Raw genomic sequence first — 24,906 nt, 5'->3', positions numbered from 1 at the left:
GAGCATTCAGATCAAGCTTTACATTAAGCTCCTTCCCTAACAAGCAGGGCCAAGACAATCGAAGTTACATTCGCCAACATATCCCTAGAGAGCACAATGCATTTCTGCTGTAAAATCCTCATGCCATGTTTTCCAACTGTGGCATCAGTTTTAACCTTAAAAGATTTAAGTTTCCTTTTAAGTTTATAATAATTTTAAATACAAAAAGCCTGTCAAGGCTGCCATTCAAGGCACTTTCTCCTCAAATAACAACACAATTGAGATAGACAAGGATGATTGTAATTAAAGGTACAGGCTGAAAAAACACTTGATTTATAGAGTGTGTAGAAAATGGCTTCTAAAAAAGGCAGGTTTGCTTCCACAGAATTCTGATGGTTTCATCTTTATTAAATACAGTGGCACATCTCCCACAAGCATAGTAAAAAAATATATTAAGACTGAAGTCAAGTGATGTTCTTTTCTCAGCCATGGGAGAAATTTTTAAGTCCAGTAAGTGTAACTTCAGAGTGAAATAAAAAAAATGAGAAACTAATCAGGGCCATGAATCAGTCTCACTGGGGAGCAACAGGGCTATGCAGAACATAGCTCTGAATTGCTATCAGCGTTAGAAATCCAGCCTGGGGATCTGACACTTGCTGATGAAACTTGGTGCCAGATGAAAATACGCTGAGCAGGGTGGACAATTTTTTGCTGCCCTCTGCAGGGAAGCGTTCAGGATTGCCATCTACCGCTGAAACAGGCTCACAAAATAATCTGTGCTTTTTCAGAGGAACTTTTAAAATTTACTTGTGCATAGTTACTTCAACAGTAATCTGTACTCAATTTATATTTATTAACATTGCATTTATAAACAACAATTTTATTTGAGTTGACAAGTCAGTTATAGTCATACTTACAGTTTAATTTCTGTTTCTCACTGAATACAATGAAGCCACTATCTATCCAAACCTGACAAACTGAGCATGGTCAATTCTCACTGCCATTCCACAATCAAGTGCATGTTCTAACTAATGCAGGGCTCACAGAGCAGTGCTCTCCCTCTCCTTCTCTGATACACAGCAGTACACAGAATGAGAAAACACACCCAAGGCCTTGGAGAGCACAGCTTGGGCTTTCGTGTAGGGAGAGAAGTCTGTTACACGGTGCATTCTGCTGGATATATGTTCCGGAGGCATGCCCAAACCCGTTTTGATGGAAATACTACTCCATCATATAAGAATAAAATAAGAGACTCTCTTTCTTGCAACCTCAATACCAGCCTTCCTTTCTTTGCTTCACTTGCTTGCTAGGTACCAAGATGTAACCAGAAACTGCAAGGTACCAGAAGAAGAGACTCTTTCAAGCTCTTATCCTCCTCTGCTCTCAAGGAAAAGATTAAGCAAATATCACTGTGTCATTCACCTCCTCCTTCCAAACTGATGTGTCAATTGTTTCAGTCTCATATATTGGTTTAAAAAAAAAAAAAGTCTTCCAGTGGTAACTGTTAACTCCTCACCTGAGAATAAACCAACATAAGCACAGTGCTTCAGCATCAGTGTCAAAACACAAAGCCATCAAAAAGTCGCTGAGATAAGTGATTAATGAAACCTGAGCATTAGAAGAAGATTATTGTTACTCAAATGTCCAGTCATTCAATCCACTTACATACTTCATTTGAGAACACTTCCTTTAACACCAAAACAAAGGCAAGAAGGATATGCTTCTAGTTGCAGCTACCCTCTTAGACACTTTATGGAGGTATTTTTATGTTCACATCTCCTCATTTGCCAAAGCACAATCAAAAACAAAGCAAGCCTATTAGCAGTATCATGAACCTTATTTAACTGCTTTTGCAGGACTCATATAGTGTCTTGCAGTATATAATCTCTAAGAACAGATATTTTCTTCATTATTGCATATCTAATGTCACATGAGAATGTTATACGGACAAATGTGAGACTGGAGGATAATACAGCCACATACAAGAAGGTCTGATGTGGAGAAATCTTTGGGAGGCAGTCTTCAGCACCCAGCATTCCTATTGGATGCAGCAACCCTGCTGTATGGCCACATGTGTATTTGCAAAATGTGTTTCACATATTTGTAATTCCTTTATACTGAAATACACAAAAAATAAAACCAAACCATCTCATTCTGTATTTGTCATGGCTAACTTTGTTAAACACCAGTATTAGACATGGAATCACAAACTGCAACATGGTAATACAACAGAGAAGCTAGAAGGAGTAAGAGTTTTTAAAGCTATCTGAAGCAATTTGGCAGCATCAAATGAAAAATAAAGAAAACTACAAGTTACACAGACACGCAGGGATCAGCATGTCAAAACTTGCAAAGTTTGGCAAACGAGTTGAAGTTTAGAAATTACATACTTCCTCTCAAGCTATTCATCAGCAACAACACAGATCTATATAATACAAACAAAAAGTCAAGAAATGCATTGACTCCTTACAGCTAGAACCTGCGCTCTCATTTCCAGAGGTCAAACATGGTCAATTTATAAACAGCTCAAAACAGTCTCAGCCAAACTTAGGTGACAGTGAGGCATTTCTGGCCTTATGCAGAACTCTGCAAGCAAACCAAAGGACTTGACATGACTCAACCGGTGAAAAACATCATTGAACTCAGAAGCCAAACCAGCGTCAACCTCATTCATCAGCATCATCAAACTGGCCAATCTCAGTCACTCTAACTGGTGGTGTAAAAGTAAGGGAAGCTGCGTGGTGACAGCCTGGGTTGTAAACCGAATCCTCTTGCCATGAGTATGAGACCAAAAGATTATTTTCCTGAAAGCTTCCACAGTAGAAATCGCCAGCATCTAAAGAAGATCAAAGAAAATATTTAAACCATGGAAGATACTTGGAAAACCAGCAGAATAGAACAGCAGATTATTTTGCAGATCTACAGCATCTCCCAGTTAAACATGTCACTTTGATGTGCTAACTCATGAGTTAGACCTACAAACACAGCAAACAGAAAGCTGAATTTGTCGACGTCTTCATTTTAATGAGGGTTCTTGCCACAGAGATAAAACAGTTTTCCAAAAAGCTCGGTGATACACCTGGATTCAGAACATCAGACACAGCTCTTATAACAGTTCTGTTTTCTCCAGGCATTAAAGGCTCATAAAATCATTACTTTTGCTTCCCCTCCCCCTCCTGCTGTCTCCATAACCACATCCCAATTAGGAGCCCTCCAAACCCGTTAAGAACAGGGTCACTGGATGGAAGGGCGGGGTCCTGTAAAAGTGAGCTCTGAACAACATTTCCACTAGGCTAGAATTAAGCCTAGTAAGCCTGTTATTTAACCGACATAGCACAAAAATAGCACAAAGTACTTTTACAGAAGCAAAAGATTTCTTGCCAGCAGATGCTGAAAGGACTAAGCAAACAAAAAGCCCAGAGCGTGGGGCAGCAGAGCACCCAGCACAGTACCTGTCAGCTTTCCAGTCACACTGCCCAACGAGCCATCAAAGCCAGTATTCTAAACAAATTTCTAAAAAGCCATAAAATGACTGACCAAGCAGGGTTCTTACTTGAAGCAACTAAAAACTCACACACACTTGTATTCAGTATCCTTCACAAGTACCTGAATCCCACAGTCACAACTTCCTTCAGCTAAGTTTGTGAAGATTTAAGGAGCATAAGCTGCAGGTAGGGATGAGTTAGTTAAACAGATCAAAACATTCCATAAATCTGAGCAGATGAGAGATTAACAGGAAAGCCCAGAATGAAAGGGAGGGAAACATCTGAAAAGGAAACAGTCTTTTTCTCAGAATACCCGGTATGAAAAAACAATACTGTATTTCCATGTAAAAATCAGCATTATTTTATAGGAAGGCTGCAAAAACTTTCCCACTTTCTTCTGTTATCAAACAATGGAATTTGAATACAACATTAATGAGAAGAAAATGGAAACTGTACTATTCTGCCTCAACAAAGACACAGCAGGTCACTGCTGCTAGCTAAACTCCATCCACCTGTTCCATCCTCACACACAACCTGGCAAATGGAAGCCTGAGACACTCAGATCAACACGACTCAATGGTAAAACAGTTTACAAACCGGAGGATTAATATGACTCTAATGATGTGAATGAAACTGGATCTATCCCTTGCTACCTTTGTCCATGGGACTGATCACATGCACAACCACTTTGATTGATTTTTTTGAAGCTTTATCCTCCTAACAAAAAACAAACACTGAAAAAAACCTACCAAAAGAACCCCCAAAAACAAACCACATAGCAACCAACCCACAGCAAAAGCAACAACAAACATTCTCAGAGACTGAATGCTTGTACTGCTCCTCTCCAGAGCTCCATTACAGTGTACAGTCTGGATGAGTTTTCTTGGAAAAATAAAAGTTTACATTAAAAAGTTACATTCCCACACTCCATGTAGGTTTCTCTTCTTCTTCAAAATAACAAAGATATACTACTGAGACCTTGCTTCTCCAGAGAAACCTGATACCGACATACAATTCTTCTTACCATTCCACTCCCTAAGCATTCAATTGCTCAAGCAAGAGTTTCATATGGACTTACAACACTGCCTTTAAATTCTGTATTTGACAACAAAATTATGCATTACAAATCCACAAGGTCAACAACAACAACAAAAATGCTTCCCAAAATTGAACATGTAGTTATTTAAACATATTCTCCTGCAAAGCTCCTACCTCCAATCGCATACTAACCAAAACTCAAAGCACAAGTAAATTTGTACTCACCATAAGGACTACACTCAGAGTCCTCCAATTCTTTATCCCAGTCCTCCACCTCGGAGACAGAAGCAGTTTGCAGCTCTGCAAAAGTTACAGCCTCAAGCATACTGGAGACTTCACCATCCAGGTCTTCTAGGTCAGGGTGTACATGAGCACAGTCAGCAGGAGGGTCACTGCCATCAGATTCATTGCGAGAGACATCAGAGAATTCACTTTCTTCAGATTCACTATCAGGAACATTTGAAATTTCCTTCAGCAAACATTCTAAAAACAATAGAAAGAGCCAACATAGATACTTTGGAATTAAACAGGAACAATTAAATTCTTAGCATACAATAATTCAGCCAGGTATATGAATGCACTTGGTGATCACTAATCTAATTATATGAAATTCCTTACGTATGTAATATCACTACAATGCTGCTTCAGATGCTTGGGAACATCAGACAGAGGCTTGCATCACAACATTAGCCCAAGCCAGTATTTTCCACAGAATCTTGTTAGAAAATAACTCTTTAAACTAGGGCATATGACCCAGCAATCATGTTTCACCACATTCACCTGTTGGCATTTAAAAAAATAGGTATGTTGAAAAACCACAGGTCTAATTTACAAACCAAAAAAAAAGATTTTTTTTTTTTGTAATATTAATTAATTACTCTTGCACCTAAACATACACAAATATCTACATAGAAATAATTCAGCGCAGTAACTGAAGAGGCACTTCCCATGCATCACCAAAGAATTTTAAGTGTATTTCTTCAAGCAGAGCATAAGTTTCATTACTCACCATCTGCTTTGTTTTGCCCTAATATTTTAGGCTTACCTTTTCTGGGCTTCCAGATCATAGTTTCTCTCTTATTAGGAAGATGTTCCTCCTCAAAGCTTGCAGACTCAGCAGCAGCAGCCATCACCTACAAGACAGTTTTAAATAATCCAGTAGCACCTTTAATTGATCCCTCCAATGAAGCTCATGCAACTTCCACCACATTTGGGTGCTTCTGAGCCCTTGAGCATGACCCATGTGTTTGTTCCGTTGATGAATCAGCGGTTTTAAAGCAGAGGCTTTCACTTCAGAAAGCAAATCTGTTCGGGGATGGCTCATCGGCCACCCCAGGCAGCAGCCAACACAGACCCGCCAGCCTCCCCACAATCCTGCTGCCACCCTGAGTTTTGGGAACAGGTCTCAAAATTAACCCAAAACGTGCCTCTGTAGGAACTGCATCGGACTGTGAACACTGCAGAGACACAAGGAGTGGGGCAAGTGCAAACACTAAGGATTGTGAACCAGCCCCATGGTGGGACCCACACGCCAAGGGGACAGGAGAGGGGCAGAGCCTCCCACAGCCCTGGGGCGCTGGAGGAAGATGGTGGATGCACACCTGGAGAATGGAAGGGAACCCTCAGATGGGTTTCACGGCCCGCAGGAGAGGAAGGGAAGGGTGAGTTACTGCCACTCCAGCAAAGATGGACCCAGTGAAGGAAACTCCCCCCAGCGCTGCCAGCCGGGCTCCCGGGGGCTCCACGGGCCGAGCCAGGCTCGCCTGAGGCCGCGGCTGCTGCTCACACGGGTCGCGGCCAACGAAAAAGGGCAAAGTGCCGCATCCTTCGAGCAACCCCACAGCGGCGGGCCCCGGCGCTCCCCGCCCCGCCGGACCCCCCGCACCTGCCGAGGAGCCGCTGCCGTGAGGCGGCGCTGCCGCGAGACGAGCGCGCAGCCGTGAGACGTCGGTCCTTCCATTCCCGTCCTGCCGGGGCCGCTCGTTCCCTCAGCGCCGGCAGCAGCGCCTGCGCCCCAGGCAGCCGGCGGCCCCGGGCACCGTCAGGCGGGCGGTCCCCGAGGCGGGGCGGCTGAAGCCGGTGACCGTAATGGCCGCGGCTCGGCCCCCGCTACCCGGAGCGACCCCGGCCCGAAAGGCGGGAGCGGCACGAGGCGCCGGGCGCGCGGCGGCTCCTCCCGCCTCAGCCGCGCGCTGGCAGGGGCCGCTCCTCACACTTCTTCACATCCCACGCTCAACTTCTCACCGCTATTGGACACTCATAAAGTTGTAAATAAAATATCAATGTCCCTCCAGGTTCTGTGGCGCCAAAGGTAACAAGCGCCTGCAGGGCTGGTGCCAGCAGCACACTGCCAGGAGCACCGTGCGGTGCCTCATGCACAGGTGTAGCTCAATGTTCCATTAGGAGACGTCTGTCACTGACAGGTGCTGCGGGTCCTGAAGCGACTGCAAACTCATTCACACCTGTAATGAGCCAGAACAGGTGAAGCAAATGGCCAATTTGCAGAAAGGGAGGGGTCAGCAGCTTTCCTGGATTACAGATGACTTCCAGGTTAGGAAACAAATACCATCGTTTTAGAGAAGTGTTTCGCTATTCATTATTCAACCCAGTGAGATACAAAGATCACCTACAGTTGCAGTTTTCATGTTTGGAGTATTTTTTTTGGCATTCATGTTCTGTAACATTAGCTTTCCGGAGTGTAAAAAGCTGATGCCTTATGTCTGTTCCATCTGAACGTTTAGGCAGCAGGAAGAGTTTGCCCTGAGAATTTTCAATGAAAAAGACCCTCAGAAAGGCCTTTGCTTTCTCATCAAACTGTGCACTTGAACTTGCCCCTGGCAGGATCAACACTAGAAACAACTCCAATGGGGCAAATAATTTTTTTTTTTAATCCACATATGCAATATAAAGAAGGTAAACTTTAATATGATCCAGGCACATATTTACCTTTGTACAAACAAGTTAAAAAAAAAAAAATCCACATTGTCATGTTGTTACTATTTATAGTTTTTCATAAATGTCCAGTCTGCAATAAAGTGTATTTAGAAACAAAGTCTTCCACCAGGTCACCCTGCAACATCTTCATAGCTCGCCAGTGAATGCTCCCACAGTTCTCTGGTTTGCCTTGGGGATGACTTAGCTCCTCTTTGATAAAATCCAGCCAGAGATCTTTCAAAGAAAAACAGAAGTTCTGGTTAGATTTTGACGAGATATTATTTAACAAACATACCAACCCTAACCTAGAAACCCTCTTTTTGCAAGTGTCCTTGATGTTAAAGCAGTGAGGTTTACTTTGTGAGACTAAAACCCCCAGCCCCTTGAGGACCAAAAGCCTGGTGTCTGTTCTTAGCTGGAACAGGGAGGTCCTAAGAAAAATGCAGCAGTAATCGAGCTGTTTGCCTTCTTAAAAAGAATACTGCAGAAATCTTGATTATAAAAACATAGCTCCATACTGTTTGCAAAACCAAATCAAAGGTGATGCAAATCCCTTATACCAGCCAGTGTCAAAACCTTATTTGCTGTAGTTCTGCTGGAGCCATCCCACTGTAACGACAACCCTGGACTGAAAGCAAAGGGTCACTGCAGTGTCATGCACTTAATGGCACAGAAGAAGCTCGCTCCACGCTGCACAACAGCAACAAGGGCAGAGCAAACAGCTGCCTTTTGAAAAGGATGGAAACAAAGGAAGCAGCACTGAAGGAACAAATAAATAAATAAAATCTCCTTACCAGAATCTGTTGAACCAAACTCTCTCAAGGCACGTTCATAGTATTCTCTCAGATGAATCATTTTGCAGGATTCCTAACAAAAGAAGGTATTAAAAGGCCATTTATTTTGTACAGAAGTGAATCTGCAGCTTGATTAGATTCTTACAAAGAAGGAGAGTCACGGTAATTACACGCGCACACTGCCAAAGATTAGTCTCCATGGAACCTGGTTTTGTATTGCATGCTATGAATCAGCTTTAGAAGACAAATATGAACTGATCACAAGCTAATGACACTACTCACAAGCCCTCTGTTTCCTATTTAAACCCAAAGTTAGAAGTGTCTTTTACAAATACAAGGCATTAATTGCCTTGTATTTGTAACTTACTTGCTCCTTTTCTATCTGGATCATCTTCCTGAAGAAGTCAAGTGAAAATGGACGGTTTTCGCACATGCTGAAGTAAAAACATAAGTAACTTTAGACTTCAAGCCTTTTAACATATACTCCAGAACAACGAGGTTTGAGGTTTGTCACCTGGTAAAGACTTTTTTAACTTTCTTATAACCACGACTTCTGTAAGTCCAGTCAAGATACTTTTCTTTCATATTCACAGATTCAGCAGGAGTTGTGGCATGTAAGGATCTCTGCAAGTTTAACAGGAAAAAAGCAAAGAAAAACAAACCAATCACATAAGCTACAATCAAAAGGCAACAAGGGAGAAGAAACCAACCTGATCTAGCTGAAGATGTCCCTGCTCATTGCAGGAGGGTTGGACTAGATGACCTTTAAAAGTCCCTCCCAATCCAAACTATTCTATGAAACAGCACCATCAGGCATCTGACGTAAAGCAGATCTCATAAGCGAGACAAAATACTGAACAAAAGCATCCCAAATGATGTCTGAAAAACATTTGTTACATGTCCATCCACACACATTGTTCCCATTTATTTACATATTGTCATAAAAAACAGATTTCGATTAGCTAAGTACCTGGTAGAGAGTTTCTGTGTCTTCCTTGCTGTTGGTGCCTTCACTCCATTCCACCCAAAGGGTCCATAATGGCAAAGAGCCCTACAAGGGAAGTAGATAAGTCAAATTATTGAAATACAGTGAATCTGATTTACAGACAGCAACACATCCACCAGGTTCTGTATCACAGCTGCCGTAAAAAACGTCTAAGAGCCATGTCTAAAGGACAACTTTGGACTGCGCACTAAAATCACTTCTCATTTCCTTCCTCACTTCCAGGACAAATGGTGCTTAGCTGGAGAGCTGCAAGATGTTGCCAGGGATGAGAGACAAGTTCTTCTGCATCACCGAACCCTGCAGTACAAAGGGGGAAAGAAACCATCACCTCCTTGTTTCCTCTCCTCAGGGTTTGAAATGGAACTGTAAGAGAGCACGAAGCTGATTCAAAGCTTGAAGTACCACTCATGAAAACACTGTACCAGGACAGCGAAGAAAAGGACACACATTTTTCAAGACACAAGGAATATCATCTGACTGCTAGAAGATGATGCAAAACGTCACTTGTGAGCATTCAGACTTTAAAACTGTGAATATGAAGCAAATTTGCAATTCGCTAATTCTCCTGAATGTGTTGTCCATGTGAAATGTCAAGTTCTTATTTTTGACCTAAAAAATGGTAAAATTGTTAGGAACTCTGAATGCATCATAAGTCTATAAAACCAGCACAGACCTTAGATTTCACGTGCTTAATGGCTTCTTCAAAACACTGGGTCACACAGTCACTCTTCAGCTGGATCAGCACCTGCAGCCTCATGTGCCACATTTCCACGGACTGGCTGAATCGCTCAGTTGCAGCAGCTGCCGCCTCCGTAGCCGTCTCAAAGAGCTTGGACTCCAGTAACAGCTGAAGCTAAAACCCAGCAGACACAGCTCATCAGCACGAGACATTTGTAATACCTTCTTAAAAGCAAGGCCTTGATCAAAATATTGCCCACCTTTCTATCTACTCAAAATGGTACAGACAGGCACACAAGCAATGCAGGACAGTATCACAATCTATTTTTGTGTCAGCTCTTACCCACTGCTTATAGAGAGCTTCTGGCAGCAAACTGGACTCATGAGCTTTGCTGAATACACTCAGTGTCCTCTCCAGCCTCTAGAACCAACAGAGAAGAAAAAGTAAAGAAAATAAGGATTATTCCTGCATATACCAGACCCCAGCAACACAAGAAGCCAAGTGGATTAGTGTACCCACATGTCACTGAATATGAGTTACATATCTAATGCTTTAGGTACCTACATAAATTCCAAGATAAATGGGAAATTTAAGCATTTGAATTACACTCCCTCCTTAAGGAATAAATGAACAATATACCAGTGGTTTTTTACAGTATTAAAAGTCAACCAAACTGCACAGAATGATCAGTTAATTCATTGAGTCACACTCAAGCACGGATACATCATTAAGGCACCTACGTGCCAGCACCAAACTTAGACTTATTTGCAAGAGTCATTTTAATTCATGCTTTTCTTTAAACAAGCACAGGTTTGCAGGACGGTCAGCAAACATTAAGAAGTTTGCACTCTTAACTTCCACCCAAAGAGGTCACTGCCCGTTACTAACAAGGCAGGTTTATGCCCAGGTTATTCGTGTTCAGGCCACTTTGTGAGCCTGATGGTAAAAGTGATCCCCTCAGAGACTAAATGATTTTTAATGATGGCCGCAGGTAAGTATTTCTGATAAAATGTCAAAATATATTTGCTCCTTGCCTGGTAGGTTACAAAAGTCAGTAAAATAGGGATGATTTCTTACTATGATTTCCTAATAAACTTTTACCTTTTGCTTTAATTCTTCACTGTTTGTTTTCCTGTTGTATCTCTCTAAGCAAAAAGTGATGAAGCATTTCCACATGTCCTCTGTTGAAACAAAGGCATAATATCACACTTCACAGAATCAAAAGAGTAAGCACAATTATTTGTATTTAAGGAACACAGAGAATCCAACCACTAAGTGTTCATGCCAACTTTGTTTTAAAATGTATTATAAAAGAGACTCTGCATTTATAACATTAACATCTAAAGCCAGTTTCCCAGCATAAGCTGCAGCCAGTAATGCTTTCTGAAGAGCATCAAACTCTTAGTTCAGTTCAGGCTTCAGCACAGTCACAACCAATGGTCCGTGCACCCTTTGCCTGTTGTTTTCAATGGGCCTGCAAGAGTGAGGACATTCGCAGGCAGTCGAGAAAATCCCTGTCTTCAAAGGCAACGTAAGCAGCAAGTTTGAGTCCCCTCCACAGACAGTCCCTTGAGAGTCTCCTTTGTGAGCAAGGACAATGCTGGATGTTGAAGTTGGATACCCACACCACTGGCAACTCAAAAACACTGCTTACTCACAGCTAACCACCAATATTCTTGAGTTCTACAGGTTGCCATTATTTATTCTCTAGTTATAACTCCCAAGCCTCTATTCATCTGTGGGCTTCTATTCTCCTCATTGGTTACATCACATTAATAAAAGCAAAAAAAACAACAAAAAGCACTTTCAGTTAAGCAGCTCCTTCAAGAGCATAATGCATTGGAAAATAACCCAAATAACCCATAAAATAAATCCCCAAAAAGGTACCATCTAAAAATTGCTTGCCTTCTCTTTGGTGTGGTGGAACCTGCCAACACTTCCTTCAAGACTTTCACAGTACGCTAAAGCACCAGGAAAATATAATGTTTAAATGGAGGCAGAACTTTTCACCTGTTGGGACCGCTCTCACAGCCTCTTCAAAAACGGCACAGCATCGCTCCTCTCTCTGGGCCATTTCAGATACTTTCATCTGTTTTGTGGCACGTTGTGCGGCCGGCAGGGAGCCCAGCTCCAGCTCACGGCGGGCCATGTAGTCCCACGTGAGAGGATCGTCAGCGTACTTGCTCTGCAAACTAAACACACCACGTCTGTAACAGCCCTGAACCACCATTCTGCTTTCACAAGTATGTTTAGAAGGGTTCTTATATTGGTATATAAATGTACTGAATGTCTAAGTAGTCAAATGCCAGAGAAGAAACATTTTACTGTTCCACAAGAGAGAAAAATTATTAGTCCATTTTGGTGGTTTGGTTTTTGGTTTTCAGTATGGATATTCTCCATTAAGATCATGAAGTAGACAGGCAGATCTTGAGAGAGATCTTTCGAGCAGAGAGATCTCTTAGCAGCTTCTCAAAGCCTTTTCCGAAGTTAGATCCAAGCATCCTTTTCTAAAGAGCATGCTTGCCTCTTGTTTTGTCTTTCTTAATGGATTTCCCATAGGCCTTAACATTCTATTTCCCTAGAGAAAAAGCTTTTAGTTGTTAACCAGTCAACTCACTATAGAGAAGTTATTAAAAAAAAACCAACACACCCCCCACACACACATTCCCCACAACCCCCCCATCCATACAACCCAAAACCACACCTCACCTTTCAAGAATTTCTTTTTGCAAATCTTGGGTGAAATCAAAGAGCTTTGCAATAGAAAGCACAGCCAGATGGAACTCAACACCTACATTTCAAGAGAAAAAAAAAAGGCTATCAAGTGGAATATTGGATCCATTGCACTTTGCATTTCTGGGTCTTTGCAAGCTTTTGTCAAGGCACAGCGAACATTTAAGTGCCTAGATAGACACCCTTATCTATTAATCTCAGTGTCCCACCCATATGATAAGCCATATGTTCGGATGTTAATTGCCTGACTATATTCTTCACCACCACATGTTGCCCAGTTACAAAAAAAAGCTGTGAGAGGCAGGACGTTCCAGACTCCAAAGTGATAAACTAGTCCTGCCGTGCTTACAGATCCTTCCAGCTTGGTTCCACTTGCACCACAGCACCTCCTCTACTCCTTCTTTGATTCTAGCTGGTTAGTTGTGATCTGATGTTCAGTAAACAACAAAGCAAAAAGATGTGTCATTCTGAACTGTCCTCCCTTTGGTTTTTTTAAGCAAACAAGTTTTGAGACTGTAAGCCCAGCACCTATGCCGCTTCAGCCCAAAAGCTACTGTACTGGAAGAGGTGTCAGCCTGCAGAACAGCTATGAAATCAGAATTACCAGCACTATTAATTCTTATCTTAGTATTATGTAGGTTCTACTGAAGAAATGGTATAGCTGAAAATATCTTAGTGTGTGCACTAGAGCTAAGTCTGTGTTACCTACTGGACGGCTGAGTTAAAGTTCACAATTTTCCTATTGAACAAATACAAGACGTGCTAAATCACCTTTAATTTTCTGAGCAGCCTCCCTGTAGATTATACGAGCCATCTCCCCGTTGAGAATCTCTTCAGAATAATTGAATTCCCCCTGCAATAGCAAGCATGAAGTAATTGAAAATATAGTTTCCTTTCTCAGCTATCATTTTTGCAAACAAGGAAAGAACATAAGATAAAGATATTAACACTTTTCTTCTCTAAATCTATCTTTAATCAATTTGCACAAGTCAACTAGATAGTAAATTTAACTATTCCTTTCCAGAAATTACCATTAATTTTCAAACTGGGGGATGTAACTTTACAAATGTAAATAAAAATCCATATGTGAAGCATTTAAGCTGAGCAACAGCCAACACTTGAAAAGCTTAACAGGGGCACAGGACATGAACAAAACCTTTCACTAAGCTGTTCTCAAACAAACCATTAAGACAGATCCCTTGAAACTCTGCATTCAAATGTGTGATCCACAGATGTGTGATCTTAACTAAGTTTAGCTGACCTACCAAATCCATCTTTGCTTGTTCAAATGCCTTCTTTTCCTTCCTCTGTTTTTCAGCATTCATCAGCTCCATTCTGAAATACTGTAAGAGAGAGAGAAGAAAATCATTGCAGAGTGGGGATAAATCATAAAACATCTAAGTCCCGGAGCCTTGGTTTTTAAAGGTTTGTGCATACAGCCATCTGCCCTACATATTTACTCTGAAATTTCCCACGTGTAGAAATTACCCCTTTCCAGTCATTCTTTATACCTGAACTTGCCCCCGAAGAAGGGCCGGGGCTAATCCAGAGGGCCGAGTCCTAGCAGACCTCACGGTACTTCAGAAAAGAATTTGGACACATTTATCTATAAACAGTATAAAAACCTCACTTTGCATACACAAATACAAGATTTCCTAAACAACTGAAAAATGCTACTAGTACAAACTACGGGTTTTTTTAATTAAAATACTTTTGACATTTCCCCACTGATGAGGAAAAAAGTTTTTTCCAGTTTTCTCAGACTGGTCTGAGAAATATGCTGCAGTGATTTGCTCTGATTGATCAAATAACTGGTCACAGAAGAAAACCAGGAACTCACTTCTTGATAAAGTTTCGGACACTCTGGGTGGAAGCGCAAAGCACGAAGGAACAAGTGCCTGGCGCTTTCTGACGAGAGTTGTGTCTCCATTTCCCATTTTGCTGCCATAATCCACAGTGCTGCAACAGACAATACAAATAAATTCTTTTTAAGGCAAAGCAAGCGGCTGGTCATAAGAATCCATTCTGAAGTTGCACGGGTTGGTTTTGTTCAATGTACCCACCCCAACACAACTTACGAGCTCAGAACAGAATAAGACTAATTATCTCCCGTGTAAAACCAAGTTAAAGGACTAAAGGCAAAGCAGATCCAGGAAGTTTAATCTGGTATAACTACAGATCCAATGATGTATAATAATGTCTTCAAAAGCCGAAAAGCAGCCTTGAGTATTCAACATCTCCTGCCTCTGAAACATTCACCTAGTTCCCAGTCTGCCTGGGAAATGGTCCTTCAGAGCGCGGGGACTCCTGCTTCCCACCCTTTGATTGCTCAGCACAACCCAGCCAGAGCCCTTCTCAGCAGCAAGGCAAAGAAAGGAGAGTAGGAACTTTCAGCCCAATAGCTTGAACCGAGATCTACAAGAACTTAAACCAACACTAAACAATCTATACTCAGTCATTTACGCAGCACTCGCCATTGTTTTATTTACCTGGTTTATTGGGATGAATGGCCAACATGGAAGAAAACACCTTGCTAAGCTGATGTTTTGCATTCTGTAAAGGAAGAAGCTGTGTTTTACCCACCCTAGTACCAAACTGAACCACCAGCACCAAAGTTTCATTATGAAAGGTTACAAGTTGTAATGTAATTGCACCAGAAAAGACATTTCTCTGCTACTTTATCTTCAGATGAAAGTTTCTCATATTTGTTCAATACTGACCAGCTTTCAAATGTCACCAGACTAGATTAAATAGTTAACTCAAACCTTCTGAACTACACAACTAACACAAGTGACCACTTTGGAGGTACAGACTGCATTTCCCTTGGCCACGTGCATTACTATGACACGGTCACCTTCTTCAATGCAGGAAGGACAATGACTGAATGCTAATAATAATGTGAAAACTTGCACAAGTAAGCTTACAGAGTACAGAATTGCCAACATAACATTTCATACCAATTCATCCCGAGTCAAATTCTACACTTAAATACATCAGTGACAATGCCAGGCAGCTCTAATAATACTATCAAAGTTGTTTCAGTAATACAGCACGTGGCAATAAAGTTTGTACCCATCTTGTAATTCAAGTTCCAGATGCCTGGTTAAACACCAATCCAGTACCTCAAATAAGATTATAATTTTGAAAACTCACCCACTGCTTGCAAAATGCAACATGTGAAAGCCAAAGCTGGACATCGTCCTGTTGGAAATGCAAGGGGAAAGAATCAACCTTACAATAGGCGAGCGCAAAAATCAAAGGGCATTTTTCAACCTATTAGTACAAATAAACATACTTACTTTCCATTTTCCTATAGCACGGTTGAAGAGGCAATGGACTCTATGCAGAATAGAGTTCTCAATTTCATCCTTCTTAAATGAATATCCAATGCGCTAGGAGGAAAAAAAAAAAGTATTAATTTTATTGCAATACAGAACTTGGCATAAAGTATTTTGCACTCTAATTTACAAACTTACTGCTCTTCTTTTCTTGATCAGTTCCAGCAGATTAATTTCATACTGGAATGAGAAGAAAAAAACACTTAAAAGCAAATGAGAAGAAACAAAACATTAAGGAAAAAAATAGAGATCCAAGTTCTTGATAGTTAATCAGATGGACAATAAAAATTACATGCAGGAAAACATTTTTTTTGTCAGATCGCCACATTTTTAAGGCTGACTGAAAGCTAAGCTTGAGTATTTGTATTGCAAGTGATATTACAGACTTGAACTGTTAGCACCCTATGTATTCTTAGAATAGTAACACACAAGCCCAACTTCTAACACCGCAAAAAATTAATTGCGCTTAACTACAATTTGCACAGCACATCAGGGAACTGGAGCCTCTGCATCCCTGGAGAGAGAAGAAACTATAGGAATAGACCACAACGAGGAAGAAGATTTTCATCCCGGACTCAGACATCAACTCCTGGCTACACCTCATGCTCTGGCGCGTCTTAATAAACCACGTAGGAGAGAGGAGAGGCCTCAAGAAGCAACTTGTTTCCTACGTAACTACAGAATCACTTAATTTCTAACCGAGCTGGCCGTATAGCGGCAGTCAGCACTCTCTGCTACTCGGCAAAGCCCACCTGGATATAATTAATGAAATCCTCCTTCCGCAGCGCTCTCCGCTGGATCTTGTACTCCAGCGCCGAGGCCTTCCTCAGGACGGCCCTGCGGGGAGCGGGGATCAGCACCGCGGGGATCGCTGCCCCTCGCCGGCCACCGGGTCCCGCCGGCGCGGCCCCCGCCCCGCTCACCTGACCTCCCTACGCGTGAACAGCCCGACCCGCTCCAGCTGCTCCAGCTCGGGGACTCGGTCCTCCAGGCGCTGCTCGGTGCGCTCCGCCATGGTTGCGACGGCCCCGGCGCCACACGCGGCCGCTTGGCCCCGCGCCGCTTCCGGCCGCGCCGCGTCGCTCTGCCGCCCCCTGGCGGCCCGGCGGGGAAACGGCAAAAGCCCGCCGAGGAAATTTCTAAAAAATGGTCATGGGAGATCACAGAATCCCAGAATGTCAGGGACTGGAAGGGCCCTGGAAAGCTCATCCAGTGCAATCCCCCCATGGAGCAGGAACACCCAGATGAGGTTACACAGGAAGGTGTCCAGGCGGGTTGGAATGTCTGCAGAGAAGGAGACTCCACAACCTCCCTGGGCAGCCTGGGCCAGGCTCTGCCACCCTCACTGAGAAGAAGTTTCTTCTCAAATTTACATGGAACCTCCTGTGTTCCAGTTTGCACCCATTGCCCCATGTCCTATCATTGGTTGTCACCAAGAAGAGCCTGGTTCCATCCTCCTGACACTCACCCTTTATATATTGATAACCATGAATGAGGTCACCCCTCAGTCTCCTCCAAGCTCCAGAGCCCCAGCTCCCTCAGCCTTTCCTCACACGGGAGATGCTCCACTCCCTTCAGCATCTTTGTTGCCCTGCGCTGGACTCTCTGCAGCAGTTCCCTGTCCTGCTGGAACTGAGGGGCCACAGCTGGACACAATATTCCAGGTGTGGTCTCCCCAGGGCAGAGCAGAGGGGCAGGAGAACCTCTCTGACCTACTGACCACCCCCTTCTAACCCACCCCAGGTACCATTGGCTTCCTGGCCACAAGGGCCCAGTGCTGGCTCGTGATCATCCTGCTGTCCCCAGGACCCCCAGGTCCCTTTCCACTACACTGCTCTCTAATAGGTCATTCCCCAACTTATACTGGAACCCGGGGTAATTTAAGAAAGTTGCTTTAAATGCGTATAATTCACAGAGGTGTCTTGTGCTTGTGGTTTGAGTTGTTGCTGCCATCACTGATCTGCAAACACCTTCAAACTCTCCCTGCCCCGCTGCAGGAGCTGGGTCACTGGAGAAGAGGCAGCGGAGCAAGGGCAAGAGCAGCCCTGGCACAGCAGTTTTCATACCTAACAGCCAAAAAAAAAAGCTGTGGGTGATGTTTCCCTTGTATTAATAGCAGAAGAGCTTAAGAAGTGCTGCCAAGCATGGAGCAAGAACCTGACTCCTGCTAAAAACATACATAACAGCAAAATGCAAGAACTATCAAGAAGAGCTGTAATTTTTTTTACCCTCTATGAATTGGATTTATGGTGGCTTTTCTCAAACTTGGGTGCCAATTAAAGAAAAAACCTGATTCTTAGTGGGAGAGCTTTAGCAGCTTCTCACTCTGACAGGAAATAGTGACAATGTTTTCCAAGAAGTGAGCAAACCAGAAAGCTACCAGGAAATTTCAGAGTTCACCTCCCATTGACTTCAGCTTTGTAAAGCAGCACGACAGGTAATTCTCCTCAAAGTGGTGCTTAAGAGTATTATTCACCATCATCAGTAACATTTATTAATTATTTTGGGTTTGTTTTTTTTTCAGATGCACCAGCTCAAACTGATTCTTGTGTAAGCACATGAACTTCACTAAATTGGTGCTTAAAGAGGACAACACTGGGTATGGAAAGCAGCATTAGTTTACTGAATCACTAAGCAAGAATGTGGTTGGAATTACTACACTTGATTGTTTAACTCCATTTATTTTGATATTTCTGCATCTGATCGCATGATTTTATACTATGAAAACATTCTGTATGTAGAGCTTATGTGCCAGGGTGCACATAGATCACAACAGGTAAACACGAACACCACATGCAGTGTAGGAGTTCAAAGTTTAAAAGGCAGATATCGGTCATTACCTGGAAACCTCAGGGAAACTGTATTTGTCTTCTTGCTCTCCTCATTCTTCAGACACTAAGCTCTCCTTTGGCTGAAAAACAGCAGTAGAGACAAAACGATAAACAACAGAGTCTTCTCCTGAAACTTTATGGCTGATCATTCTATCAGTCTGAAAATCCTGGGTTTGATGAACCTACTGCTGGCACCTGCAGTCAGTATGGACCTTGGAAACTCAAAACCCACCACCAAACAACTCATGACTCATTTTAATGTCAGCGATGGAGAAGTGTGTGGACCCTGAGGGGCAACAGCAACCTCCACCTTGAATTGTGCCTCCAGGAGAATTCAGCCATATGCACATGTCTACAACAGGTCTTTGCCATGTGAGAGTTATTCACACACTCTCCACAGCCCCAGAACAATGTGTGTCCAACAACGCCTCTCCAGGCATTAAACCCCTTGTTAGCACTTGTCAAAGCACCACAATATCACCCGCTAGAAGCACACAGGCACAGCACAAACCACTCGGCAGGACCCATCACCGTGCGGCTCAAAGAAAGAAAGAATGGTGCACGTCAAAACAATAGACTCCCCGAGATTCTAGTTTAAGGGCCCAGTATTTCCCACCCAAAAACACAGGCACGGAGTGAGTAACAATAAGATTTAAAATATTGAACTTGTTGATGACCTCACAGGATGATTTACAAACTGAGTAGATCAGAAACCAATTGAAAACATTTTCTGTTCCCTCAGATATCCCTCCTCTCCTGTAAATGGAAAGCGTACAAAAATAAAAATGCCTTTCCTTTTCTTCACCCGGCAAAACAATCCTTAGTACAATTAACATAACGGACTGTCAAAAGTGTTCAAACCAAAGTGACAAATGCCGTGAGTGGCAGGCAAGCCCAGCCCGACCCACCAGAACACTGCACGCTGGATTTGTCATGCAAATCAAAATGGAACCTGACATGCTCTTTGTTCATTTTCCTTTCAAAAAATCTACTTTAAATGCCTCCCATGTGCCTTGTTTTGGAAGCTGACATTCCAAATGCATCAGCGCAAATTAAGGGAGGGATCCATTACCGATAAAGACGTTGCGATGCAGAGAGTTTCACCAAATCTTATTGGGAAGGCTGGAGGGACAACGGCTGAGCTGGCACCTGTGGGGTCACTCTGCTGCCACGGCTCCTCTCTGAAGCCTCTTCACAAAAACTCCATCAGCAGGTCCTTGCAGGAGAAGTTCTGGGAAGCTTTTGCCGCTTAATATTTATAGATCATAGTCTGCAAGCAACTGATATGTTGCGAATTTAGAGTAATAACAGCGGTTTTGCCTTAAGTCTTGTCTCTGTTAAAATGCATGATGGTTAATGTGCATAAGGCAAATATTTATATTATAAATTGATTTAGCTATATCTTATTTATTTCTGCTATTTTGCTGCCTGAGTGCATAAATTACAGCTTTTTATAAGATGCCACCAGATATACAGTATTTTACAGTTAACTTATACTATATAAAGATGCCTTTTAAACAATTGAGAGTGGTGTTCTGACCTCGTGAAAATATTTGGGAAACTTCCACTGACTTCAGTGGTTCATCCTTAGGGACACATTTTTAACAAAGCCCTCAAAGCATTTACTGAACATGTGGGGCTTTGCTTTAAAAATATATGAACATAACTGTTAATAAAGGAGCTTGAAATTTACTGTCAAAAATAGACTAACCCAAACTTTGGACTACATTAACTTCCCTAGTTTTGTAATTAAAACAGTTTACATGATGGTTTGGTTTTGCCTCTGCTAAAACCAGCAGTCAATCTGCATAAACAGTGGTTTCACCACTGCGGTTCCACTCTGAGCCTCCAAAAAATTATATTTAAGACTATGCAATCAGTCGGCTGGACTGCTCCATACCTCCACTGATGCTGGTACATGTACCTGTCCTATCCAGTTGTTGTTTTTTTCCATTCTGATAGACAAATGCTTGTTTTTCTCAATGCATTGCAGCTTGTTGGCCTTACCCTGCAGCATTTGGTCTGAAAGCTTCCAAGAATTTCATTAACTCATTTATCTCTTCTTCAGCTATTATTAGTAAAAAAAAAAAAATTACATAAACGTTTTCATTCAATGTCTTAACAGAACTATTATCTGACAATTTACTCTTATGTATAGTGTTTTAAAATAAAAGGCAAGAACTTTACTTTCTCCTCTACATTGGCTGTGAACTTGAATTTTTATGAATGAAATTTTCCCTGTTACTCAACTCATTTTGAGGCATTCTGGTTCTTCTCACTCGCCCCAAGATTTGAACATCTACACGCGAGGAATTTTCAGTGAAGGGGAGTGATGCCTCTGGAATGGTTTCCCTGCCAATTCACATCTGGTACTCAGTACAAGATCCATCTGCTCATTCAGGGTCTCCAGGGGCTTGTACAGTAGTGGCTGTAAGTACGGCTTTTAATTCGATTTTGTCGTTTGGCTGGTTAGTGAGTAGTTGACAGCCCGTCTAAAGGCAGCAGGGCAGTTGTAGTGAGTCAGTCACCATATTCCAGTTGCCAATTCATAATCCAGCAACTGACAGTCACATTTCAACAATTTAAAACTATATCAGTCATCTCTTCCATACTCCCAAATTGCCAACACCACAACATCTCTTGCTTAATTACGTTTAATTTAGTATTATTTCTTGCACACACATCTGTACTTAGGAGTGTTGCCAGAGCTCTGTAGAACAGAGTTGTGCTAATCTTACTTTACCTCACTAACCTGTCTGGGTTCAAAGAGAGGTGAAATTGTGGCATGGCCTCGGGTGCCCTAGTACTACCATAAGTAATAAGGCAGGAAAAGATAGAGCTTCCTAGGGGCAAAGCCTCGCATCTTTTAAATGCAAAGATGTTAGCATCAGCACCAATTAATCTGCCATGCCAAAGGGCATTAATTATGCCACATACAGGTTGATTTCTCTTTCCAAAAAGTGGGATAAGGATTGGTCACCGTTTGCCTCCTGCTATGTTTCTCACCGCCTTCTTTGGAGATGGTAAAAGTAGTTTGACCACAGTCATGGCAACAACTGATCAAATTATTAATACTTCTGGAGTATGGATAATTCAGATTATAGTGTGCAGAATCATACATTCCAAGCAGCATCCTGAAAACAAGATAAACTCTTGTAAAAGCCTTCTGAAGCAACACCTAGTATATAAACCCACAGAGAACATGTTAACTTCGGTATGAAACAGTTAGATAAGCTCTCCCATGTGTGAATTTTCTATACCTGTGCTAACTAGAAAAGATTTGGAAATAAGATCTCCCCTGATCTTATCATTTAAGTAATTCCTGATGATAAAATTCATAATTCTTATCTTATTAACCTGCACTCAGTTTAGCCCCAAAAGAAAGAACTGATCTCTGTTAAAACCTATCCCTTACTTAAAGCTGAAATTAATTTGTTTCATTTTACTATCCATTGGCATATTCATTGGCCCTCCTATATTTTTCTGTCTGGTTGACTGAAGCTTTCATTCTTGCACTGTCAAGAGACTCTTTGGTGAGAATCTTCTGTTTATATCTGTAAGTGCCTTAACTCTCACATCTTCCCAGCAGTTTCTCTTTGATCTCTGCATTTCTGAGTTTAGTCATTAAGTTTACATCAGAAGTTTTTTAGTTGCCCTATCTTTCACAGTTTCCAGGACTCAATTAAGAGAACACAAATCCCAAAAGTTCACTTAGAATTGATAGCTTTGCTGTATCTCTGAAATTACAGTATGAATTAGCATGATTCCTATTCCATTTCCATGTATTAAGCATTATATGTCAAGACGTGGCTTTTTTCCCCCCTGTGGATTTTGTTTGGAATCATACATTAAGCATATTGTAGTGTGGGTGGGGATTTTTCTTTTTTATTTAATCACTGTAGGAGAGTAATGAAGAATAATGACGAGTATATAAAAGTAGTATATAATGAAAAATATATTAAAACATCATGAAGAGAACTCCAAGAAACAACTCCTGAGTACACATTTCTACTAAGTAATAATAAGTAATAATTATTCACTTGTTGTTCACCACATGAATGCAGAAGATAGGTGACTCAGTGGTGCAAAACACACTGCGCATTCACTTTTCACTCTCTGCAGTAACTCCAGACATGTAAGTGACCTGCTCACTGAAAGCTGCGCATTGTGGGTACATTAAGATTCCCTGAGGGCCAAGTTCCTTGAGTACCATGCCCTGGAATACATTTGAACAACTCTGTACAAAAGCAGTTCCCAGCCAAACCGATGAATGAGAATCACAAGTGGCTGCTCTGTCAATCTTCCACACATGCTGCATTCAGGGCTGCACATCAGGACACGCGGGTTGCTGTGTAAGATCTCAGCTCCTCTCTTTGCCATGCTTCAGGGCAGTTGTTCCCTTACAGTACAGTTTCTCTTTTCTCAGTTCCCTGCTTACAAAAACAGGGCAGCACTAGACACTGGCATGCAGAAAAGCAAACTGAAACTGAGAGCTACCAGCCCAACGGCAATCTGATCGTGCCACCCTAAAAATACCCAGCACTCGCCTGCCTGCTCTTGCACCGTTAACCAGAAAGCTGGAGCTACTCCCTCCCTCCAGTTGCAATATTATGTAGCCTCTGTTTACGAGAGACTGGGAAAACACAAAATGGGAGTTGACTTCTGCTTTCCAAGTAGGTAGGGAAGTGCTTATCTCATGATTTTCACAGCCTGTTACTGCTGATCGACATCAAATCAGGCTGAAAATAAATATGAACTGAAAAAAATGAATCAGTAACTACTGCAGAAGAAATTAACTCAACATCTAGTGAAGTTTATTTGTGTAAAGAAAAGAAAGGGAAGCCCCTGAAATGGATCTGCATTTGGAGTATAGCAATATAGCTGTGGGACACGTACCTTCCCATGTGTGCACAAAGTATTTTTGTCTCAGTCCTACAGCATTTGTGCGTCCTCACCTCTCACGGACAGCCTGGGTTTGGTGGGCTGGACAGGGAGAGGGCAGAACCTGGAACATGAAAACAAAGAATTTCAGATGTCACCACAGAAGGAAGGTGTGTCAGGTCTCTTCCATGCTGGATGCCCTTGAATCCCACTGAATGTGCTCATTAGCTCGAGGCCAAAATAAAGAAATGCAGCTAGCCAGAACACTCACTGTGGATTTGTTATTCTCAGCAATGCCCCGAATAGCAAACTTTATTTACTTACAGATGTGACAGAACAGCGCTCCCTAATCAATACTGACACTGGCTTTCATGATGGCCTGAATCAGTAAGTTTATATTCAGCTAGTAAGCACTATTATTACAAAGTTATATTTCAAATTAAGTTCTCAGAAATTAAGCTAGATCTGTAGTATTCTTTCTTTAGTTAGTTACAATCTATATAGACAGATTTGTGTTTAAAGATGTGAGGACAACAGTGTAATTGTACCGACAGAACTTTCACTTAGACCGAGCTCCACATACAAAGGTATTTATTTCCCCTTTAAAAAAGGATTTACTTTGTAAATATTCCTGTGCTGGGATATAGTAATTTGGAGGACTGGAAGCTAGAAAGTTAAGTAGTGTGGCTATAGGGTGACTACAGGCAACCAAGAAAAGCACACAACTATGAAATAAAGAAAAAAAGTAAGTGGTAGAAAATATACACACAACAACACATTTGTGTTGCACTGTCCAGTCCCACTCAAGGCTGGAGCCTCACCCTTAGTTCCTCTGCTCACAAGCTGATCCAATTCCAAAGTCAGAGATTTAATTGCCTAACTATCTTTCTTACTCCTGTTTGGAAAGTTGCCCTCTGGCTCCTCCTCCTGGTTTTGAAATTTAGAAGGATGAAGCACCAGCAGAAGCTTGTAAACAGTAGGGAGGAAACAGTGATAGATTTTAAGCAATGAACAGCTTTCAAGGACAAAATTGCAGCTATCCAACGTTTAGGAGCCTTTCTCACACCTAATGCAATATTTGTCACTTTTTCTCACTTCGCACAGGGCATCACTGACCCCAAGATCAACCTCTGGTCACCTGAAGATGCTCTTCATTTGGTGTATGTTGCTAGTGAGTCTACAAGCTCAGGAAACTGGCAGATACCAGC

General features: G+C 42.1%; 2 protein-coding genes across 2 annotated transcripts; both read right to left on the bottom strand.

Annotated features, from left to right (window-relative positions):
• Positions 1-885: 885 nt before the first annotated feature.
• Positions 886-6,498, bottom strand: COPRS (coordinator of PRMT5 and differentiation stimulator). The gene is made up of 4 exons (XM_082067072.1): positions 6,388-6,498; positions 5,548-5,635; positions 4,728-4,985; positions 886-2,815 (listed from the first exon to the last, which is right to left on the bottom strand). The coding sequence occupies exons 1-4, from the start codon at positions 6,460-6,462 to the stop codon at positions 2,646-2,648; spliced, it is 591 nt and encodes a 196-aa protein (XP_081923198.1). The 5' UTR covers positions 6,463-6,498; the 3' UTR covers positions 886-2,645.
• Positions 6,499-7,400: 902 nt separating this feature from the next.
• UTP6 (UTP6 small subunit processome component) lies at positions 7,401-17,067 on the bottom strand. Its single transcript, XM_082067414.1, has 19 exons — positions 16,910-17,067; positions 16,739-16,823; positions 16,125-16,166; positions 15,948-16,040; positions 15,802-15,849; positions 15,138-15,201; positions 14,489-14,607; positions 13,914-13,991; positions 13,420-13,501; positions 12,625-12,706; positions 11,926-12,107; positions 11,017-11,096; positions 10,258-10,335; positions 9,910-10,089; positions 9,201-9,281; positions 8,745-8,854; positions 8,598-8,664; positions 8,231-8,303; positions 7,401-7,670 (listed from the first exon to the last, which is right to left on the bottom strand). Exons 1-19 carry the CDS (start codon positions 16,999-17,001, stop codon positions 7,513-7,515), a joined length of 1,794 nt encoding a protein of 597 aa, XP_081923540.1. The 5' UTR covers positions 17,002-17,067; the 3' UTR covers positions 7,401-7,512.
• Positions 17,068-24,906: the final 7,839 nt, after the last annotated feature.

The sequence above is a fragment of the Streptopelia decaocto genome (genome assembly GCF_964273445.1).
Source record: "Streptopelia decaocto genome assembly, chromosome: 16".
Taxonomy (NCBI): Eukaryota; Metazoa; Chordata; class Aves; order Columbiformes; family Columbidae; genus Streptopelia; species Streptopelia decaocto.
This window is presented reverse-complemented; position numbering and strand designations above follow the sequence as displayed.

Coding starts and splice junctions, on each gene's coding strand:
- COPRS (XM_082067072.1), bottom strand. CDS start 6,462: ATGGAAGGACCGACGTCTCACGGCTGCGCGCTCGTCTCGCGGCAGCGC. Junction 5,636..6,387: donor CGGCAGCGGCTCCTCGGCAG/GTGCGGGGGGTC, acceptor ACTGTCTTGTAG/GTGATGGCTGCTGCTGCTGA. Junction 2,816..4,727: donor CTCTGAGTGTAGTCCTTATG/GTGAGTACAAAT, acceptor GATCTTCTTTAG/ATGCTGGCGATTTCTACTGT.
- UTP6 (XM_082067414.1), bottom strand. CDS start 17,001: ATGGCGGAGCGCACCGAGCAGCGCCTGGAGGACCGAGTCCCCGAGCTG. Junction 16,824..16,909: donor TTCACGCGTAGGGAGGTCAG/GTGAGCGGGGCG, acceptor CGCTCCCCGCAG/GGCCGTCCTGAGGAAGGCCT. Junction 10,090..10,257: donor AAGCTCTCTATAAGCAGTGG/GTAAGAGCTGAC, acceptor GCTGGGTTTTAG/CTTCAGCTGTTACTGGAGTC.